Source organism: Macrotis lagotis, chromosome 1, assembly GCF_037893015.1.
Source record: "Macrotis lagotis isolate mMagLag1 chromosome 1, bilby.v1.9.chrom.fasta, whole genome shotgun sequence".
NCBI lineage: Eukaryota > Metazoa > Chordata > Mammalia > Peramelemorphia > Peramelidae > Macrotis > Macrotis lagotis.
The window spans coordinates 860,252,099-860,273,951 of record NC_133658.1 but is presented as its reverse complement, the minus strand read 5'-3'; the positions used below and the strand labels follow the sequence as shown (position 1 = coordinate 860,273,951).

At 41.9% G+C, this 21,853-nt stretch overlaps 1 protein-coding gene across 1 annotated transcript in view; it reads right to left on the bottom strand.

Moving 5' to 3' along the window:
• Positions 1-514: 514 nt before the first annotated feature.
• The window catches only part of MATN1 (matrilin 1), a 34,011-nt gene continuing 12,672 nt past the window's right edge, over positions 515-21,853 (bottom strand). The window contains exons 3-8 of the mRNA XM_074216632.1: positions 12,365-12,587; positions 9,367-9,492; positions 7,369-7,785; positions 1,836-1,988; positions 794-916; positions 515-618 (exon numbers count right to left, since the gene is read on the bottom strand). Coding sequence (XP_074072733.1) covers positions 515-618; positions 794-916; positions 1,836-1,988; positions 7,369-7,785; positions 9,367-9,492; positions 12,365-12,587 — 1,146 coding nt within the window. The remainder of the gene's footprint in view (positions 619-793; positions 917-1,835; positions 1,989-7,368; positions 7,786-9,366; positions 9,493-12,364; positions 12,588-21,853) is intronic.

Genomic DNA, 21,853 nt, shown 5'->3' with positions numbered 1-21,853 from the left:
AGAGACAAAGATAGAAACCAAGAGAGACAGTGAAAGATAGAGAGATAGAAAGAGAAGAGAAGAGAAGAGAAGAGAAGAGAAGAGAAGAGAAGAGAAGAGAAGAGAAGAGAAGAGAAGAGAAGAGAAGAGAAGAGAAGAGAAGAGAAGAGAAGAGACAGAGAGCAACAGAGAGTCAGAAGAAACCAGAGACAGGGAGAGAGACACAGACAGACAGACAGATGGATGGATAGATAGACAGACATAGAGAGATAGAGAAACAGAGACACATGCTCAGACTGAGACATATAAAATAAATATAAAATAGCCTAATGGAAGGTAATTAGAGGGATCAGGAACAGTTTCCTGGAGAAGTAGGTTCTTAATAAATACTTGTTGAATTGAATTGGAATGAAATAATTTGAAGCCTGGTGTCCTCAGATGCAGAGCCCCCAACCCCAAGCCCACACTCCTTCTGCCCAAACTACCAGGATAATCCATATCTGGACCCACCCTTACCCTTTCTTCCAGGTCCAACTCAGTTCCACCAGGGAAGGATATGTTTCTGTGTCAAGGCCTGAAGGAGCTCCTCCACCTTGGTCTGGAACTTCACGATGGACTCACAGGCACATGGGTCCTCCTCTGGATCCAATTCAAAATAAAAGGGAGATAAAGCTCAGAATCAGCTGGTCTCTACCATCCCTGCCCTCTTAGGTCCTGTTCAGAGCCAGGCTTCTGACCAACAAAGCAGGTCATAGCAGATCTTGGGAGTCTGTGAGAGCCAAAGCAGAGCTGGAGGAGCTAAAAGCCAGCTTACCCCCAAATCTTAAGAACTCTTGGGATTCCTTTAGTTCCACACAGAACCTCTTCTTAGGGACCAAGGGAGATCCCAGGAGTTTCTCTAAGATTTGGGAGGATGCTAAGAGTGTCTCGGTGATTTCTGGATTAGAAGAGAGGAAAGTGTTGGGAGCCTTTGACCAAGATAGGGAAGACTTTGGTAGTCACCAGGAGAGATGAGACAGCAGAGAGATATGCTTGAAGACCCTGTGAGCATTAGGAGCTATGCCAAAGTCCTTGTCATTGCTAAGGGAAAACTGAAAGGGGGTCAAGTTTCTGCATGGGCATTAAGGGAGATGCAGGCAGTGTCTCTCAGGGCTAGGTGAAAGAGATGAAGGAGAGACTGAGTCATTCTCAATGTTAGGGGAGATACTGGGAATTCCTGTGAATGCTCAGAGAGATGTATGCAGTCCCTGTGAGTGACAGGACAGGCCTAGGGGAAACTCCAATTCAAGAACTATGTCATTGGCCCAGATAGAACCCTTTCTTTCTTATCAGATCAAGCTCAATAGGTGATGTAGACAACCAGGGGCTGCCAAGATGATCCATCCAGATTAACTGAGATAAATTTATTTGGCAGTATGGAGTTAGACAAGAAACCAACCCACTAATCAATGCTTTGTACCCACCCATACCTGTGGTCTTACCAGGTGATCATATGGACCCTATGACCTTTTTCTCTTCTTTCCCAGACTCTCAGGCCTCAACCACTGGCTGCCCAATTCTCTGCCAAGACCCTTTGCTCCCCAGTCTCCCAACCTGGGGTTCAGAGATCTGTTGCCTGACTTCCTGGGTTATGGACATTGTCTTCATATGACCCACTCCATGATGGTACCTGTCAACCTTCCTCCTATCTAGATAAATTCTTGGTCTTGGCCCTGCCCACTTTCAGGACTGTTGCCACTCCAATGATATGGCATAGACCTCAGATTTGACATAACCTGGGCTGAGGGGTTCCATCTGCCTCTTTCCTAAAAGGGCTTTCCAATGTCTAGACCACCTACCCCATCCCTCCAACTTACCCACACAAATCTTCTTCTGAAGTTTCTTGCCAATCTGGCTAATGGTCTTGAAGTCAGCAGTGTAAAAGTAATGTTCTGCCACGGGATCTGAAGCGATCTCCCTCAGCTCATCCTCTACTGCATTGCCAACACCCACAGCAAACATCTTGAACCCTAAGAGGAGGAAAGGGGTCATGCCTAATGAAGGCAGGAACAAAGCTCTGTTTGCCTGACCCCGCTACCATGCCCCTTCACTGAAGGTTCCCATGGTCTTAATTACTGGGAAGATACGTGGGAGGACCTGATCCACAGAGCTAAGCCAATGGGATAATATATATGGTGGTGTAGAGAAATTAAGAATTCTTCCCAAGGAGGAAACAGTTGCAACAGGGCTGTGCTACTAAAATATGGCAAATATCATAAGCAATGTTTGTTTTCTAGAATGATTATGTATAGTGAAAAAGTGTGGAATCATAAATGAAATGAATGAATACTTTTCTTTTGGTGGGGTGGGAGACTATAGGGGCTAAATGTTGCATACATTTCCAGATATGTTCATCTTGTTGCTCATATTTGTTGTTTTTCTGTTACAGGCAAAGATTCATGCAGGTGGGAGAGGGAGAGCAGAAATCTAGAAATGTCTGTGATATTGAAACAGAAGATATTTATAATACTTTTTTAAAGTAGAACCAAGGTTCATTTTTTGGTAAGGCAATGCTGTTAAGTGGCTAGCCCAAGGCTACACAGCTAGGTGATTATTGAGTGTCTGGGGCAGGATTTGAACTCAGGTACTCCTGACTCCAGGGTCGGTGCCACCTAGCTGCCCCAATTTTTTTTAAAGGAAAGAAGATTATAGAGCAAAGCATCAGCCTTCTGGTGGTTTTAAAGAATGAAGGTTCAAGGAAGCTAGGTTACACAGTGGTTAGAGCACCAGCTGTGGAGTCAGAAGGGCCTGAGTTCAAATCCAGCCTCAGACACTTAATAATTACCTAACTGTATGACCTTAGGTAAGTCACTTAACCTCATTGCCTTACCAAAAAAAATTGAATAAAGGCTCCTTGAAGGTGATGAGATTTGAGGTCATTTCCTCTATGTCTCTCTCTCTGATCCATATCCCTGATGAAGAGTTCAAGAGTTAAGGAAACACAAATCCCAGCTGATAACTTGCAAAGTTGGTCCTGGCACCCAAGTTTCTTAACTCCCAATGCAATAGTCTTTTGATTAAACTCCACTATTATTTACATCCCACAGCACCTGTCTCAAGCCCCAAGTAGAAGAATTTTAGTGATTTCAATGAGGCCAAACAGAAAGAGCAAATAAAAAGAGACAGATGTCTAGATAGTGGATGAATGGATGGATGGATGGATGGATGGATGGATGGATGGATGGATGGATGGATGGGTGAATAGGTGGGTGGGCAGATAAATAGAAGTGATAGATTTTTTTTAAACTGTGCCTATGATTTTGCTGGTTTAGGGAACCCTCTGGTGAGAAAACTTCCTTTACCAATGCAAATAAGCACTTTCTCAGAAATTTATAGTTTTAGAGAGTTGCCTAAGACAGTAAAAAGTAAAGTGACTTTTCCAGGATCACATCATTAGTATGAGTCAGAGGAAGAAGACCTTTCTAGCTTTGAGGCCAATTCTCTATCCATTATGCCAACTAACCAGACAAAGTGACAGCAAAAAAATCACCTTTTCTGAAACCTAATCAGCCCCTGTGATCATGAAATTTTGGGCCTCAAGACATCATTTCCAGGGAATGATATTGATGAAAATATGATGAAGATGTTGGGGATGAGGATGGGCTGATGGTCACGATGACTACTGAAATGAAACTATTAGGTTGTCAACATACTTTATATATGCTACATCTTATGATCCTCACAATAACCCCATGAAGTAGGGCCTGCAGCTCTTATAATCTTCATTCTACACATGGGAAAACTGAGACTCAGAGAGAACCTGCCCATGGTGATACAACAAGAACAGAGGCAGGATTCAAGTCCAAGCATTTCCTAACTTTAAACCCAGTTTAAAGTCATACTATTATACCACATTTTGTCTTAGGGTTGCCCCTAAGCAAAATGGAACCCCAAATATCCTAGGAATATGAGGAGCCTGAGGCAATCCCTGGAGGTACAGGACAGCAACCTGGATCCACAGACATTGATTAGAGTCATTCCAAGCAAAGGGATCATTGAAAGTTTGCTGGATTTCCATAATCTCACTATCTCAATGCAGGGGCTAGGAAGAGGGAAGGCACCAAGGAGGTGGTGAAGGAGAGGGAAAATCAGATACCTGATCTCAAATCCACAAATCAGGGAGTAATGATGTCTGTTCAGTCAAGTCTTAAGTACTGAGGGATATATGAGCAAAGAACTTGGACCTCACTGAAAAGGCAGGACATGCATAGAGAATAGCAGATATTGGTGATGGCTGGCATTTACATAGCTCTATAGAATGGAGTGTATGTATCAAGTGCAAAATGGTCCACTCTCAATGGAAGTGCTGGGGGTGGAGGTGCCTTTCCCAGGTTACATCACACAGGAAAGGATGCTCTTGGCTCTGATCTCCTGGTCTTTCTGAGATGTACTTCTAGGTGATCTCAGGGTATGTTTTATAGAAGGGAGCACTTTCCTTTCAGAACTGTTCATTCATTCCACAGGAGGCCCAAATAACCCCAAATGGCATTATTTCCAGTTCCAGTCCAATGAGATAATTGGTGGTAAGATACGGTGAGATAATAGGCCAGAGTTCATCTGGAAATCAATACTAGATGCAGACCCCTGACCCCTGTCTCCCTAGGTCAGAGTCTATTCTGCTTGTGGATTTGGGATTGCGGTGGGAGATGCAAAAGCAGTATTTCCCATTCTGCAACGAAGCAAGGGGAAAAGAGTTGGGAGATGAACCACCAGCTCCTAAACAAATGGGTGACACCTTCACCCTCCTCCATCAAGGAATAGAATCTATAATCAGGATTTTCCTAAGTAAATTGAGGATTTCCCTCTCTATCAACCCCTGGGGGATGGGAAGTCAATCCCTTGACTGTCCCCTCAAAAGGAAATTGAAATAGATCCCTTGCTCAGTTTAATATTTCAAGAAAGCCCTCGCCAAGTTGGATCTACTGAGATAGCCCAGCTCTTCTCCAATTGGGCAAATATCCTCACGTCTTGCCATCATGGTCCCTACTTCTACAGGACTTTGGTTAATGCTTTCATAGTTCAGTAAAACAAGTTCCACCTTGAGATTCTAAGGACTTGGTTTCAAATCCCAAATCTTAGCCAAACTGAAAATGGGGAGTCAGAGCACCTGTTCAAATCTCAAATCCTGACCAAGCTTTAGCTTGGGATGTTTAAATATGGAATCCTGGCTCTACCACCTACTTCTTATGTAGATGACTTCAGATCAGTCCTCTTTTTGCTTTGCTTTCCTCATCTACAAAGTTATGGAATTAGGCTAGATGGCCATTTCTAGCTAAACTCCCTTCTAACTCTGAACCTGAAGTTCCCTGAAGACTTTTCCAAGTCAAATTCTACCCATTCTATAATGTACAGTTGTCACCTCCTGCAGTAAGCCATCCCAGGTTTCTCCAGTCCAAATCCCCCTCCACTTAGAGGAAGACAGCAGCAGTGACAAATGACATTTAGAGAGAGCTTTAACATCTACAATGTATTCTACATGCATCATTTCACCAGACCATTTATCAACCATCTCCTCTTTTAACTGATTCCTACCCTCCACCCCCAGCACTTCCATTGAGAGTGGACCATTTTGCACTTGATACATACACTCTACTCTATAGAGCTATGTAAATGTCAGCCATCACCAATATCTGCTGTTCTCTATGCATGTCCTGCCTTTTCAATGAGGTCCAAGTTCTTTGCTCATATATGCCTCAGTACTTAACACCAGACTGAACAGACATAAATAGTCCCTGATTTGTGGATTTGAGATCAGGTATCTGATTTTCCCTCTCCTTCACCCATTCTCCATCTACCTAAGTGAGAGTGATAACACTTCTATAGACCTTCCATCTGGTGCTTCCTCCTTTCTGGAAACTAAAATTCCCTTCCTGAGTCTCAATCTATGACCATTTTCCTCTCTTTTAATCAAAGCATATTAAGTGATGGCTTAGAGGAGAAATCTTGGATTCAGGAAGACCTGGGTTCAAATCCTACCTTGTACAATTACTGGCTATGTGACCATGAGCAAATTATTTAACTTCTTTTATGGTAATAGTTCCTATATCTATATAAAAAACTTAATAACACTTGTAGAATCTATCTGAAAAGGTAGATAATGATATGACATTAGGTTTAAATGAGATAATTTATCAAAACACATACTGCATGCCAGTCATCATCATCAACATCATCATCATTATTCCTCCAAGGGCTCTCACATGTTAGCCATATGACCTTGGACATTCCAACTGCCTTAGTCTGTTTCCTGTCCTTTAATATGGAGATAGTAATGAACCTTCAAGATATAAAGAATTATAGCAGAGCTCAAATAAGAAAATTGATATAAAACACTAATTTAATGTGAAATATTATTTTTGCTATTAAATGACACCTGAAGTTCCTTTCAACTCAAAATGCTGTGACCTAAGAGGTTTTCCTTCTATCACTGGTCCCTTCTTTGATGAATCAGGGTCAAGAAAGGGACTGCCATGTCAGCACCTTGAACATCAGATGTCATTTAGTCCAGGGCTGAAGATGGAAAAGCCCAAGAGACTAGACCACACCCATACTAATCCTTAAAACATTAAATGAGAGTACAGCATTGGGTCATCTCTTTCAACTCTAACTTCCTTCCATGTTTTGTCCTAGGTCTCTAGGACATATCCTGAAAATGGCCTTGTTCATTTATTTTTGTTCTTGACAAACTCCTTGATCCCCTGTGACTTTCTTATCATTTGATTCTTTTTCCTAAAAGTTGAGTACAGGGAAGAGATATTCAGAAAAGTGAGGTTCAGTTTATTTGCCTTCTAATCAGTGGAGGTTTTTAAACATATGTGGTTCTGAATGAATGACTAACAAAGGTCCCATACCATATCCGGAATGAAACCAATATTGACAGTCCCCTATCACCATGACAGCCCCTCCTACTCCCAATTCTGATTTCAGACCTCCATGTCATTCAATTGGGTTGAATGTATAGATTAGATAAGAGCAATGGCCTTTAGGGTCCTGGGAAAGTTCAATCCATTGGGATTGAGAGGGAGGGAGGAAGAAGGGAGGTAGATAGAGGAGTAGAGAAGGGAGGGAGTAAGATATAGGAAAAAGAGTAATGCCTAGAGTCAGAAGACCTGGATTTAAATCTTAATTTTGCAACTTACTCCCTCTGTGATGTTACACAACTATATGAACACTCTTGGTTCCGGGTCTCTCAGCTATGAAATGAGGGAGTTGAGTTAGATTTAAAGGATCTGTTATCTAAAATCTAGGAAGACCTAAAATCCCTCTCCACCCTAAGTCTATGATCCTATGAAGCAACTTCTAAGATTGACAAAGATAAGCAACCCTCTGAGAAGAGCAGTAGTGTCCTACCAAGTTCCTTGGCTTTCTTGGCTGCATCATTGATGTAATCCTGGGACCGGCCATCAGTGAAGACGATGCCCACCTTCTGGGCACCAGGCCGTGCCCCACTGGAGATGGTGAAGGTATTGTCAATGAGGTACTTCAAAGCTGCCCCAGTCATAGTGCCTTTCTCCATGTAAGACATCTTCTTGACTGCTGCCTTGATGTCCTTCTTGGTTTTGTACCTGCCCAGGGGGAATTCCTGCCGGACTGAACTAGAGTACTGTACCAGGCCCACCTGTGCCAACTTGTCGGACACATCCAATGAGTCTACAATCTGGTTGATGAACTTCTTCACCAGTTCAAAGTTCTCAGGGCGAACACTCTTGGACCCATCGATTAGGAAGACAAGATCAGTGGCAGAGCCTCCACCAGCTCCATTGCAGGCTGGAGAAGGCGGGGGGGGGGGTGGAATAAGAGAAAGGATATCAGAGATACTATGAGACCTTTATTGTTCAGCTACAGAGACGGTCAAGCCCAAACTAGTCCTAAAACCAGCTTTCTACTTTGCTGGAGTAGGTAGTTGTCTATATGGCAATGTGAAAAGTAGCAAGGTCTTCCTACTCCCCAAATATCTCTCCTACTTAAGTGCGGCACTATCTGAAATTCCACCATTATTAAAGATTCATCCTTTTGGGTTAAGCATGACCCCCTTCAATCATCTTTCTAATTACAGATTCCTGGGGGAGTATTGATTTAGTCCTTCACCACCTCATTTCCCTGAGTGAATGAAAAAGGACTCAGGGAGAATACAAGGGAGCTGATGGGAGAAAAATGACTGAAAATCGAGGAGGGTGGAGAGGGCATTACCCATAATCCCCACTTTTCTGTATTCACTGCTTTGCTGCCACCCCGGCCTGACCCTACCCAGACAGATTTCTGGTACCATGGTTAATGATCTTAGTCAGTAGGAGCTTTTTTCCTCTCACTAAAGAATGACTATTTGACTTCAATTTTTAATGCCTAATGTTCTCTTAACAGAATCTTCTGCTATAGGGAAAGACACATGGCTTTAGGTCAAATCACTTTCATCTCTAACAATGGGGTGTTTGGATTAGATGGTCTCAAAAGACCCTTCCAGCTCAATGAATCAACGAGTCCAGCCTGGCAATTAGTATCCAGAATTTGTGTCCATTTAGGAAATCTGAATAAGCCTGATGTTCCCCAATACTGCTCCTTAGCCCTAGCCCAACCCTAGCCAGCTCTGAATCACCCCTTCTCCCATGTCTCAATATAAAGCCCCAGAAGCCTTTTCATGGTACTTAACCACAGTAGCAATAACAATTTTATCAAGCAATAAGAACTTTATCAAGTCTTTTCATGTGTTACAACAACTCTCTGAGATAGGAGATACTATTATCACCATTTTACAGATGAAAAAACTGAAAATGAAAAAAAAGAAGTTAAGGGATTTAACTGGGTCACTACGGCTAGTTAGGGTCTGAGGCATGATTTGAACTATATCCACTGCCATGTCTAACTGCCAAAAAATTCATATTCTAACCCACTACCTGGCTTCTTTCAGGGCAAGGGATTAAGATCTAGTTGCTCCTGCCTGGTTATCAGACCCTTTTCTCCTGTTCAGAGTCTGAGGAGGGTTAAAGAAGCTAACAACACCCTGAGATGTCCCTCTCCTTGGGATGGGCAGCTGGGGACAGAAAGATGTTGGCAATTCACAAGATCACTGCAGATGAGGAACTTCACAGAGAAATCACCTGAGTCTTAGCCCCCAGAGCCTCTGTCTGCATCCTGGGACCAACTAGAAGAGATTCATTTGTGCCCTTCTCAAGGTGACCACCAGACTCTTTCTCTAGAGATGATTACAATGTGAATACAGTATAGACACCCCCTCTCTTAGACACACCACCCCTAGTCTCCACCGAGGTTCCTCTGTCTCTCTCCACTAGTGAGTCCCCCCTCTTTCACCACTTCAGGTACCAAGGGATGGGGATGTAGAGGGACACTGACCACTGCAAGTTTTTCCATCACTGTTCAGGATGAAGCCATCCCTGCAGGAACAGGTGTAGGAGCCTGGGGAGCTGTTACAGATTTGCTGACAATCGTGATCTCCAGTTGCACACAGATCAGATACCTCTGCAAGAGAAGAAGACAGTGACTTAGGGTGGGTTCTTTGTCACTGTGAGGGCAAGGGTAATGGACTCTGAGATTAACTATTCATTTTCCTCCATTTCTCTGAAGAAGTTGAGCATAAGTCAGTCACTTTTTCTCTTCTTTTCTCTCTCTCTCTCTCTCTCTCTCTCTCTCTCTCTCTCTCTGTGTGTGTGTGTGTCTCTGTCTCTCTCTCTCTCTCTCTCTCTCTCTCTCTCTCTCTCTCTCTCTCTCTCTCTCTCTCTCTCTCTTTCCCTTTCCCTTTCCCTTTCCCTTTCTCTCCCCCCTCTCCTCCTCTCCTTCCTTCCTTCTTTCTTTTTTCTTTCTCTCCTCATTTCCTTCCTTTTGGCCTTTCTTTTTCTTTCCTTCCTTCTTCATTTCTTTTCTTTCTTTTGTCCCTTTTCTTTTCTCTTTTTTCTTTCTTTTTTCCCCTTCTCTTCTTCCCTCCCTCCTTCCTCTTTCCTTCCTTTCTTTTTTCTTTCTTCCATCCTTTCTTACTTTCTTTTCCTTCTTCTTACTTCTTTCATTTGTCCTTTTCCTCCTTCCTTCCTTTTTCTTTCTTCCTTTCTTCCCTCTTTCCCTCCTTCCTTTTCCTCTCCTTCCCTGTCTTTCAGATCTTTCTTTCTTTCCCAGGCTTGAAAATACCCAGTGAGGAACTTCCATTGCAGATCAGCACCTGCCCTACACTTTCTAACCTCCTCCTAGCTAACTCTTCTTCTTTCCTTTTCCTCAAGGTGGATTTTATCTAAAACCTTGACTTCAACTTGCTTCTTTTTTCCCTTTGTATTTACTCCTTTGCCAACTATCTCTTCCATTCACTCAAGTCTCAGCTATGTCTCCAACCCTGACTTTTCTTTGGAGCTCCAGACCTACAAAACCAACCAAACCCAACCCAACACCAAACACCAATACCAAATTCAACATGAAAAAAACTGGGTCTTTATTATCTTCTCCTCATCTCTTTTTGACTTTGCTTTCTCTCTCATTGGCAACACCACTCACGCATTCTCCCATGTTTGCAACCCAAATGCCTTTGATTCTTCCTTTTTATCCACCTCTTAGATCCATTCATTTTGAGTTCCATTGAATTCTCCTCTGTAACATTTCTATTTATCTATTCTCCTTTCTGTTCCCATTGCCACCCCCTAGTAAGGCCTCCCACAATTATTAGAATTGCCCTTTTACAAAACCCTCCACGTCACTCTTTCTACTCTTTCCTCTCTTTCCTGTCTCTACGAGACTAATCTTCCTTCTATAAACAGCAGCTAGTCATCCCATTCCTCTCTTCATAAATCCTTGGTGGTTCCCAATCACCCACTGAGCAAAATTCAAACTCCCAACACCTGAAATTCAAGTCCTTCATGCTCTGGTATCAAACTTTCCCAAGTCTCTCAATATGTTTATCAATGCTTAAAATACCAATTTATGAATCTTGTCTCTTATGACAATCCCCCCGCCAGACACACACTATGATCTATATTCCAGCTTAGCTGAACTTTGTTCTGGCCCACACCCATGCTCAGCACTTGCCCATTCCCAGATCTTTGTTCACACTGTTTTGGATGCCTGAAAGGCTCTTCTTCCTCCTCTTCCTCTCTTGAATTCCTACCCAATCTTCAAAGCCCTCCTTAAATGCTACCTCCTCCAAGGAACTTCCCATGATCTCTTCTGCCAGTAAGACATTTCCCCCTAAATCTCATGCAATATTTGCTTGGTACCCATCTAATACACTTATCATGGTCTGACGTGCTTTGGGGTTCTCTATTTGCATCTCATCTTCCCACTAGACCATGGACTTTAATGAGAATAGGAACTTGATTCAAACTAAACCCTGGCTCTCTTCTAGATCTGAACAAATTTCTGAGCACAGGGAATGGAATGGAATTCTCCTGAGCCCTTTGCTCCCACCCCCACCCTGCCCCAGAACTTCAAAGAAAGCCCAAGAGGGCTTTTCTACAGAAAATTTCTTTCCTTATACTTAGGTTTTATCCTTTTAAAAATTTCTTGGGTATCTTTATGAGATTATTGAGGGCAGGAGTTGTCCTCTCTGTATCACAGAGGAGGAAAAATAGATCAGGAGAGGAGCTGCAATTCCAGGGGTCAGAGCCTTTATAGAAACCTTCCTAGATCACTCTCTGCCCCTTCCCTCTGTTTTCTGCTCTCTACTACCATCTACCCACCCCTGTTCCCTTCCCCTTATTATACCATACCTTGTCTCTCTTTCCTATTCTTCCCCCATGCCTTCTCTCTCTTCTCTACTCATGCCTCTCTTGTCATCCTCCCTATTTCCCCAACCATTCCTCTCATTTCTTGCTGCTCCATACTCCTTTCTTTTTTTTCACTTTTTTGGTTTTTGCAAGGCAATGGGGTTAAGTGACTTGCCCAAGATCACACAGCTAGGTAATTATTAAATGCCTGGGGCCAGATTTGAACTCAGGTCCTCCTGACTGCAGGGCTGGTGTTCTATCCTCTGTGCCACCTAGTTGCCCCTCCATACCCCCTTTGTCATTCATTTCTTCCGTCTGTTCCTCTGCTTCCCACCATTCTCCTTATCTGTATCCTACTTCTTTTACTACTTTTCTCTTGTTTCTTATTCCCCACCATTTCCCCCATTTCCCTTGCTCCCCTACTATCTGCTCCTGCTTTTACACCCTTCTACTTCCTATACTACCCAAACCTCTCCTTCCTATTCCCAGTTCCTCCCTCCATTCCATTCTCTGAACCTCCCTTCACTTTACCCCATTCCCTGAACTTCCCATCATTTCTCTTATCTGCACCCAGCTCCTCCCTCTGCTCTATTCTTCAACTTTCCCCCCTCTCTTTAGCTACTCCCTTTACCCAGATGCCTCCTCCTCACCACAGAAGGCCTCCTGGAACTTCTTGGATAATTTTTCAATGACACTGTAACTCTCCACGTAGTCCACATGCTCCTCCAGTGGCTCACTGGCAATCTGCCTCAGGGTGTGCTTGTCCACTCGACCCACCCCAATGGCAAAGAGCTCAATGCCACTCTGCTTAGCTCTGACAGAGACATCCTTCACACCATCCTGAGGCCGACCGTCTGTCACTACGATGGCCACCTTTGGGGAAAGGAAAAATAAGGAAGAACAAAAAGCCTGTGAGATCTGGTATTAGGATCTTGCACCAAATTGACCTGCCTGTGACCACTGGCACCCAGGCCTTGAAAAGTAAAAGAAGGAGGAAGGGGAGGAGGAGGAAGAGAGAAAGAAGGAAGAAGAGGAGGGAGGAGGAGGAGGAGAAAAGAAAGAGAAATGATGAAACTGATTTCCAGACAGAAAAGATATCAGGTTTAAAGAAAATAGCTTAAATCCTTTATTATAACCTAGATTTACCAACTGGTCTATAATAGCTGAATATATAATACCCTTCTGAGCCATTTTATCACTGATACTAGTCTATATAGACTCTATACCTGAACTCCTTCTTCCCTTTGCCTCGCCAAGATGGAAGTTGATATTTTTCAAAGGTCCCTTGGTGATAACTAAGGGAAATATGAACAACTCAAAAACAAAGGATAGAAATGATGATCTTTAGAGTTTAAGCCTAATTTGCCACAACTTCCTAGACTACCTAGTCCTCCTACAAGGATCTCAATCTTATATCTCCAAGTCTCTAACCCATTCCCTCCTTCCCCAACTCACATCAGATCCATGGTCAATACTGATATCATCCACAGGTCTACATCATCATCAATCGAGGGATGCAAGCTAAGAACCAAACCAAGGCTGCTGGCTTCTTCTCTCCCCTAGATAATCCCCTTGGACACATATTTTACAGAACTGAACAAGATGTAAGACACCTTGCCATAAGTATGACTACCAATGAAATACAAAATAATATGACATGCATTCATTAAGTTCCTACTGCATACAAATATTTCAGAAATACTGTATGAAAGGGATGCAAAGCCAAGATAAGAAGCAATCCTGATTTTCAGAGCTCATAGTCTAGCAAAGGTATGAAGCCCTGGTGCAAGGAGTTCTTACAGAGACTAGTACATAATAGTTGCCTAATAAATGCTCACTAATAGTTTGTTATAACACATAATTGGACAGATATGAATGAGTTGCAATCTTCATCACTGGAAGGAATATTCATATTGAAGAGGCCACAGGTTGAGTGGGATATTGAAGTATTAGTATAAAATCACTGAGAGCCACAAAACAAAGAACTATGTTTGGTTTAAGGGAGACAGCATTACCAACTTAGGAGATCAGGAAAAACTCCCTGGAGGAGGAAGTATTTGAGTTAAACTTTAAGGGAAATGGAGTAGTTCAATATGTGAAGAGGAGAGAAGAAGGGATTTAGCAACAATAACAGCTGGAATAGGAATACAAATTTTTGTGCCACATAGAACTTTGACTCCATGGAATGCCACATCCCATGCTATAGATCCCTGATGATCCCACTCCTCCTTTTGTGTAATCACCCCTTAGATTTTAAACTCCTTGAGGAAAGAGATTCACTTATTTTATTTGTATTCTTAGTGCTTAGCACTATATCTATCACCCAGTATGCTCTTAAAAAATGTTTGACAAAAAGCCATTCCCCAATTGACAAATGGTCAAAGAATATGCAAAGGCAATTTACAGATGAGGAGATCAAAGCAATCCATAGCCATATGAAAAAATGCTCTAAATCATTAATTATTAGAGAAATGCAAATTAAAGCTTCTCTGAGGTACCACCTCACACCTCTCAGATTGGCCAATATGACCAGGAAGGATAATGATCATTGTTGGAAGGGTTGTGGGAAATTTGGGACACTATTACACTGTTGGTGGAGCTGTGAACTCATCCAACCCTTCTGGAGAGCTATTTTGAACTATGCCCAAAGGGCAACAAAAATGTGCATGCCCTTTGACCCAGCAATACCACTACTGGGTCTATACCCTGAAGAGATGATGAAAAAGGGTAAAAACATTACTTGTACAAAAATATTTATAGCAGCCCTGTTCGTGGTGGCAAAGAATTGGAAATCAAGTAAATGTCCTTCAGTTGGAGAATAGCTTAGCAAACTGTGGTATATGTATGTCATGGGACACTATTGTTCTTTTAGAAACCAGGTGGGATGGCATTTCAGGGAAGCCTGGAGGGATTTGCATGGACTGATGCTGAGTGAGATGAGCAGAACCAGAAAAACACTGTACACCCTAACAGCAACATGGGAGTGATGTTCAACCTTGAAGGACTCACTCATTCCATCAGTGCAACAATCGGGAACAATTTTGGGCTGTCTGCAAAGGAGAGTGCCATCTGTATCCAGATAAGGAGCTGTGGAGTTTGAATAAAGTTCAAGGACTATTCCCTTTAATTTAGAAAAAAACAGATATCTTATTGTCTGATCTTGTTACCTCTTAGACTTCTCTTCTCCTCTTTAAGGATATGATTTCTCTCTCATCACACCCAATTTGGATCAAGGTACAACATGGAAACAAAGTAAAGACTGACAGAGTGCTTCCCATGGAGGGGGGGGAGGGAAGCAAGATTGGGGGGAAAATTGTAAAACTCAAATAATATCTTTAATCAAAATAAATTTAAAAAAAATGTTTGAAATAAATTGAATTAAAGAGACAGATAATTGCCCAGTTTGACTGGAGCTGAGAATACAAGGAGAGTCATATGAGATAAGACTGGAATGATAAACTGAATCAAGAATATGAAGGGTCTTGAATACCAAGTAATTGAGTTTGAATTTTATTCTCTAGACCAGGGGTGGGGAACCTTTTTTCTGCCAAGGGCAATTTAGATATTTGGATATAATATAAATATTTATAAATATTTAGATATTTTATATATTTATAATCATTCATGGGCAAAATTTGGTCAAACATTTAACTAATTCATCCCTAAAAAGCTGCTAGATTTATCAAATTTTGAATCCTGCTTGTGGTTGCCTTGGCAATACCATTCCAATATGGCCACAGGTTGGAGGTTCCCCACACTTCTGCCCTAGACAATAAAGATTTTTGAGGAAGGAAGTGATAAGTTAAAATCTGTGGGAAAGAAAGATTTTTCTGCTATGCTGTGAACAATAGATTAGAAAGAAGAAAAAGTAGAATCAGGAAAAACTATTGAGACTGCTACAATAGCCCAGGTGGATTACAAGAAGGATTTGAATTAGTATGGCACTAGTTGAAATAGTGAAGAGACATCTGATGTGAATGATATTTCAGATATGGGAAAGGCAAGACTTGGTGACTGAACATAAGAGGTGACACAAGAGAAAGAATCAAAGGTAATAATAACCTATAGATAAGGAAAACAGAGAGAATGGGGAGGAATGAAGGTGAGAGAGACAGAGACAAAGACAGAGACAGAGAGAGAGAGAGAGAGAGAGAGAGAGAGAGAGAGAGAGAGAGAGACCAAAGGCTGGCTAAAGTAGAAAAAGAATGACCTTTTGGATAAGTCAAAGCCATGAATTGGTGAAATATCCAATAGTGGTATTGGTATAGGATCTCAAAGGAGAGGTCAGAACTAGAGACGCAGTCTAGGAGTCACCAGTTTGACTAAGACCAGGTTTTTAACAGGTCTGTGTGTCCTATTAGAATGCAATTAGTCTGTACAATGGTCTGAGTACCAGGTCTAAAGTTAGGAACACTCGTCTTCTTGATACTTATCAATTATGTGACCCTGGGTAAGTTACGGCACTCTGCTTCATTTTTCTCTTCTGTAAAACAAACTCAAGAAGGAAGATTCCATATTTTCTGCTGAGTAAACCCCAATTGGGGTCATAAAGAGTCAGACATAATTGAAAAATGACTGAACAACAAGAACAATCAAGTGTGTCCTATCCCTGGACCTGTCAAAGCAAGGGTAGAAATGATTCATTGAGCCTTTAGGGAGAAGAATGACATTTGTGAATAGTTTCAGGCATCCATTAGAGGCTGGTACTGCTTTGGGTGTGGAAGTCACATAGGCTTGGTGTAGGGACAACCAAACCAGCTCCTTGAAGGAGTGATCACCAAGTGAGTGATGACAAATTTGTCTACAAGTTTGATCCATGTGGCAGAGACAAACCCCAGATATACCCTTCAAGCCACAGTGGGTCTCCTTTATAAATGCTGTGTTGGGGGTGGCTAGGTGGCACAGTGGATAGAGCACTGACCCTGGAGTCAGGGGTACCTGAGTTTAAATCCAGACTCAGATACTTAATAATTACCTAGCTGTGTGGCCTTGGGCAAGCCACTTAACCCCATTGCCCTGCAAAAACTAAAAACTAAAAAATAAAAAATAAATGCTGTATTACAGGCAAGTGGTCAGGGAGAAAACTAAATAAAAGAACTGGGACAGCCCACCCAAAATATTTGGGGTCATAGATTTCAAACTGGAAGGCACTTTAGAGGTCATCTAGTCCAACCTTCTCATTTTACTGCTGAAGAAACTGAGGCCCTAAGGTTACAACAAAAGACCGAGTCAAGAATCAAACTCCTGTCACACCAACTTCCACAAGGGCCAATTCTAACTTTGCAGATCTGCAGATAAAGCAGTAGTTCCCTCCATCTTGGCTAATCCTTGGCAAGCCCTAACCGAGATTCCTGAAGGGGATGTTCAAGTGTATGTTCTGTCCTCTTTTGTGTGAGCTACCAGATTCAGAAGGTGTTTTTTCAGTTTTTTCAGAGTTTTTTTTCCAGTGACACAGTGAATGGTTCAGCAGGAAGTCAGTCTCAATGAATGGGACAGCACAGAGTTACCTTGGCCCAAGCAAGAGGGAGTCCCCAAGATATTTAGTAGCATGGTTGGTTCTTGTCCTTTGTTATCTAAGAAGACCAAAATGACATCACTACGTTTGTGATAAATTACAGTGTCCAACTGTGACTGAGCAGACCAATATGAGCTCAGAATGCTCCACCATAGGTCAGGCACAAATAGGCCATGTGAATACCTGGGATGCTCTTACATACTTATGTATGTCAAGTTTCCTTTGAGCTACTTCAATTCTGCCTTCCTCAAAGAGCCCAACACCCTCTCTGATGAGGGCACACCATGCTGGGTGGTCCTGTGCCACTGTCTCCCATGCTAAACAATCAATTCTAAAGTTGTTCAATGAGACCTTCAGGGAATCCCAATATCATTTCTTCTGCTCCCCTTGTGAGCACTTGTCCTTTGTGAGTTCTGCATAAAAATAGTCTTTTAGGTAAGCCTACATCTGGCATTCTAACAATATGCCCAGTCCATTGTAGTTGAGCTCTTTGTAGTAATGTTGGAATGCTAGACAGTTTTGCTCAAGAAAAGACTTCAATGTCTGGTGTCTTCTCCTGCCAGGTGATCTTCAGAATATTCCTAAGATAATTTAAATGGAAGCAATTCAGTTTCCTGACATGGCACTGATAGGCATCCAGGTTTCACAGGCATATAGCAATGAGGTAAACAATGACTCTATGAACATTTACTTTGTTAGTCAGTCTAATACTTCTCTTCCACCCTTTCTTTCAGAGCTTCCCAAATACTGAGATAGCCCTGGCAATATGTGTTTCAACTTATTTATCAACGTGTACCTCCCTGGAAAGGACATTGCCAAGGTAAGTGAACTTGTCCACAGTACTCAAAATTCCTCCATTTCCTGTAACCAGCAGTTCCACATATAGATGGTGTGGTACTGGCTATGTTTTCTTGGTGTTAATGGTTAGACCAAAATGAGCACAAGCAGCAAAGAATCAATCCGTACTTTGTTACATCTCAGCTTCAGAGGCTGCATTGAGAGAACAATCATGAGCAAACAGAAGATCATGCACCAATACTCCTTCCACTTAAGTATTGACTTGTAGCTTTTTCAAGTTGAAAAGTTTATCTTCAGTGCAGTAGCAGGTTGATGTGTACCAGGAATCCTGGAAGTCAACATTCCATTTGGAGAAGGCCATCAACAGTTTCCAATCAAAGGTTATTTTCAATAAAATGAGAAGAGTGATCCTGATAATAGTTTACCCACCCCATGAAGAAGTCCACCCTAATATATGGGCAAGAGTAGAAAGTTATAGTTATCTTGTCCTGACTCAGGAACCCTTGGAGAACTTCCATTCAACCAGCAAAAATTTAGAGGACTCCAGGTGGTGCCACATCTAAGGCCAAATGCCCCCTTCCTTCAGGGCTGTTGGTCCTCCAAAGCATGGGGAAACTCCATAGCCCAAAGTCTTTGGAACCCCCCCCCCCAGGGACCTTACAGTATTACAGGCATCTCTGTCACTGTGAACTCATGGAAACCAGGCTCTACCTCATCTGACTGATAACATGGCGGTACTTGAGCAAATACCTAGACAAAGAAGGAGAATTACCCACCTGGAGGTGGAGGAGACTGAGTCTAGACTGAGGAAACCAAAGAGTCTGATTTGGTTCAGTGTAGAAGAGGATCCCTCCTGGACAACTGCCTTGTCATGACAGAGAAGTTTAACAATCTCAGTGCAACTGAGCTATACCACGCAGCGTTACCCAAGACAGGCAGCTCATAAAGGAGAATTCTGACAAAAGGTGATCCGCTGCAGAACGAAACAGCAAAGCACTCCAGGATCTTTGCTAAGAAAGCCTCATGGACAGTATTCAGTGGTCTGGGGGGTCATGAAGACTCAGACACAACTGCTCAACAACAAAAGGAATAGGTGATAATCAATCATGATTGATAAAAATGTATTAAGTGATTACTAAGTAAGTACTGGGGAAACAGAGAAAGGCAAAAGCCAGTCCCTAATCTAAAAGGGCTTACACTCTAGCAGAGGAGATGATATATAGAGAGAAGGAAGTGTAAACAAGATGCATTACGAGTAGATGGAAGGAAGCCTTAGAGGGTCACCAGATTCTCTGACTTCTGGGGAAGGAGAGACCCTAAAATGATCTTCTGCAGAAGATGGCATTTAAGCTGAGTCTTGAAAGAACCCAAGGATTCTAAAAAGTAGAACTGAACAAAAAAGAACATCCCAGACAAAATCTCCAACACAAGAGACAAAGCATTATCTAAATAGATAAATAGGCAGACCAATATGGCTGAATTGTAGAATAAGTGTATGGATGGAAGGAAAGCAGAAGGTTTGTTTTTTTAACCTGAATGTTTTTTATTCATATTTTATTTGTTTTCCAATTATATACAATAGTAGTTTCTACCTATAATTTTCTGGAAGGTTTTGAATTTTACAATTTTTTCCTCCACCCTCCCTTCCCTCCCCCCCATCCCCCCCACAAAAGGCAGTCTGATTACATTGTTTCCATGCTATACATTGATTGGAATTGAATGTGTTAGGAGATAAATCATATCCTTGAGGAGAAAATAAAGTATTAGAGATAACTAAATTATGTAGTGCACAAGACTCTTTTTAAAAAAACTGAAGGTAATAGACTTTGGTCTTTGTTTAAACTCCACAGTTCTTTCCTCTGCATACAGATGGTGCTCTAAAATTGTCCCTGATTATTGCATTGATGGAATGAGCAAGTCCATTAAGATTGATCATCACCCCCATGTTGCTATTAGGGTGTACAATGTTCTTCTGGTTCTGCTCATCTTGCTCAACATCAGTTCATACAAGTCTTTCCAGGCTTCTCTGAAATCCCATCCCTCAAGGTTTTCTAATAGAACAATAATGTTCCATAACATACATATACCACAATTTGTTCTGCCATTTACCAATTGATGGACATTCACTAAATTTCCACCAATTTCCAATTCTTTGCCACCACAAACTGGGCTGCTATGAATATTTTTTGTACAAGTGATGTTTTTACCCTTTCACATGACCTCTTCAGTTTATAGACCCAGTAGTGGTATTGCTAGATCAAAGGGTTTGCACATTTTTATTGCCTTTTGGGCATAATTCCAGATGGAAAGCAGGAGTTTGGAAAGATAGGCAGGAAGCAGGGTGTGAAGAAATTTAAAGTGTAATTAAAGGACCATTCTATGTCCTGGCAGACCACAGATAGAATAATGTCTTCCATTCCAGCTCTCAGTTTAGGAAAGACATTGGCAAACTGGAGAGTCCATAGGAGTGGCAACCATAATGATGAATGATTTGAAGATAATATAGTATAACAATTTGTTGAAGGAACTTAGAATGTTTAGCTTGAAAAAGAGAAGCATTGGGTGGATAAAATAAGTATTTTCAAATTCTGAAAGGCTATCATTTCAATAACAACAGACTTGCTCTTTTTTTACTCCAGAAAACAGAAATAGGAGCAATCCATCCATTCACCTATTCATTGATAGGATCAAAGATCTAATCTTGGAAGGGACCTAGAAGGTTTAGGTCTAACCCTCTAATTTTTACAGATGAGGAAACTGAGGCCCCAAAAGGTTAACTGACTTGCCCACTCATTCTACAGTTCGGTCATGTTACCTGCCTGCTCTTGCTTATACAGGACACTTTGTCTTTTGTGTCAGAGATTTTGTCTGGAATGTTCTTCTTGCTCATCTCCACTTTTTGGAATCCCTGACTTCTCTCAGCTTAAATGCCATCTTCTGCAAAAGGTCATTAAGAGTTATAGATGAAATTTGAAACCAGGTCTTTTGACTCCAGAGACTGTTCTTTTTACTATATGCCTCCTGTTCATTCAGCACAATTATATTGGGTGCCTATTGTTTTAGATGCTAAGGGAGATACAAAGGTTAAATAATGCAGATCCTTACGGACCTCACAGTCCTCTGGGGTTGAATAAGACAAAAGACAGATTACTATGATGCACAATTACATGAGCAGTATATTAGAGAGAGGCAAAAATTCTTTGTGAAGGTAAGGTCTATGGGATCTAAGGGATCAGGGAAGAATTCCTGAAGGAAGAAACATTTGAGTGGGGCTATGAAGGATAGATAAGAATTCTGCAAATGAAAATGAGGAGGGGTGGCATTCTAAGCATAGGAAGCAATGTCAACAATGACATAGAAATGTAAGAATAAATGTCTAGAAGTAGATAATGATGCAATTTGGTTGGAGTATAGAATTCAAGGAGGGAAGTAACCTATAACAAGACTACAAAGGAAGGTTGATGTCAAATGGTGAAAGGCCTTGGGTAGCAAGAAGAAAAGTTTGAGATTTATTCCAAAACTGTTTGCCCACCAATTGCCAACCAGTTGCCACACAAAGGGCAAGCAGACCAGACTAGTTAAAGGGTCACCTGCAGTGCTTTGGGGATCATATGTCAGGTGAGTTAAATTGCTTCTCCCCCCTTTGAATAATGCCCCTTGGAATCCATCAGAAATAAGCCAGGAACATAAGAACAAGATCTCCAGGAATTCCAGGACCTCCCAGACCTCTGACCCTCCAGTTGAGTCCCTGCAGCTGACATCTCAGGAAGGAGTGTGATCTGGCAACCCCCTTCTCTTCAACAGCCACAACAACCAAAAACCCAGA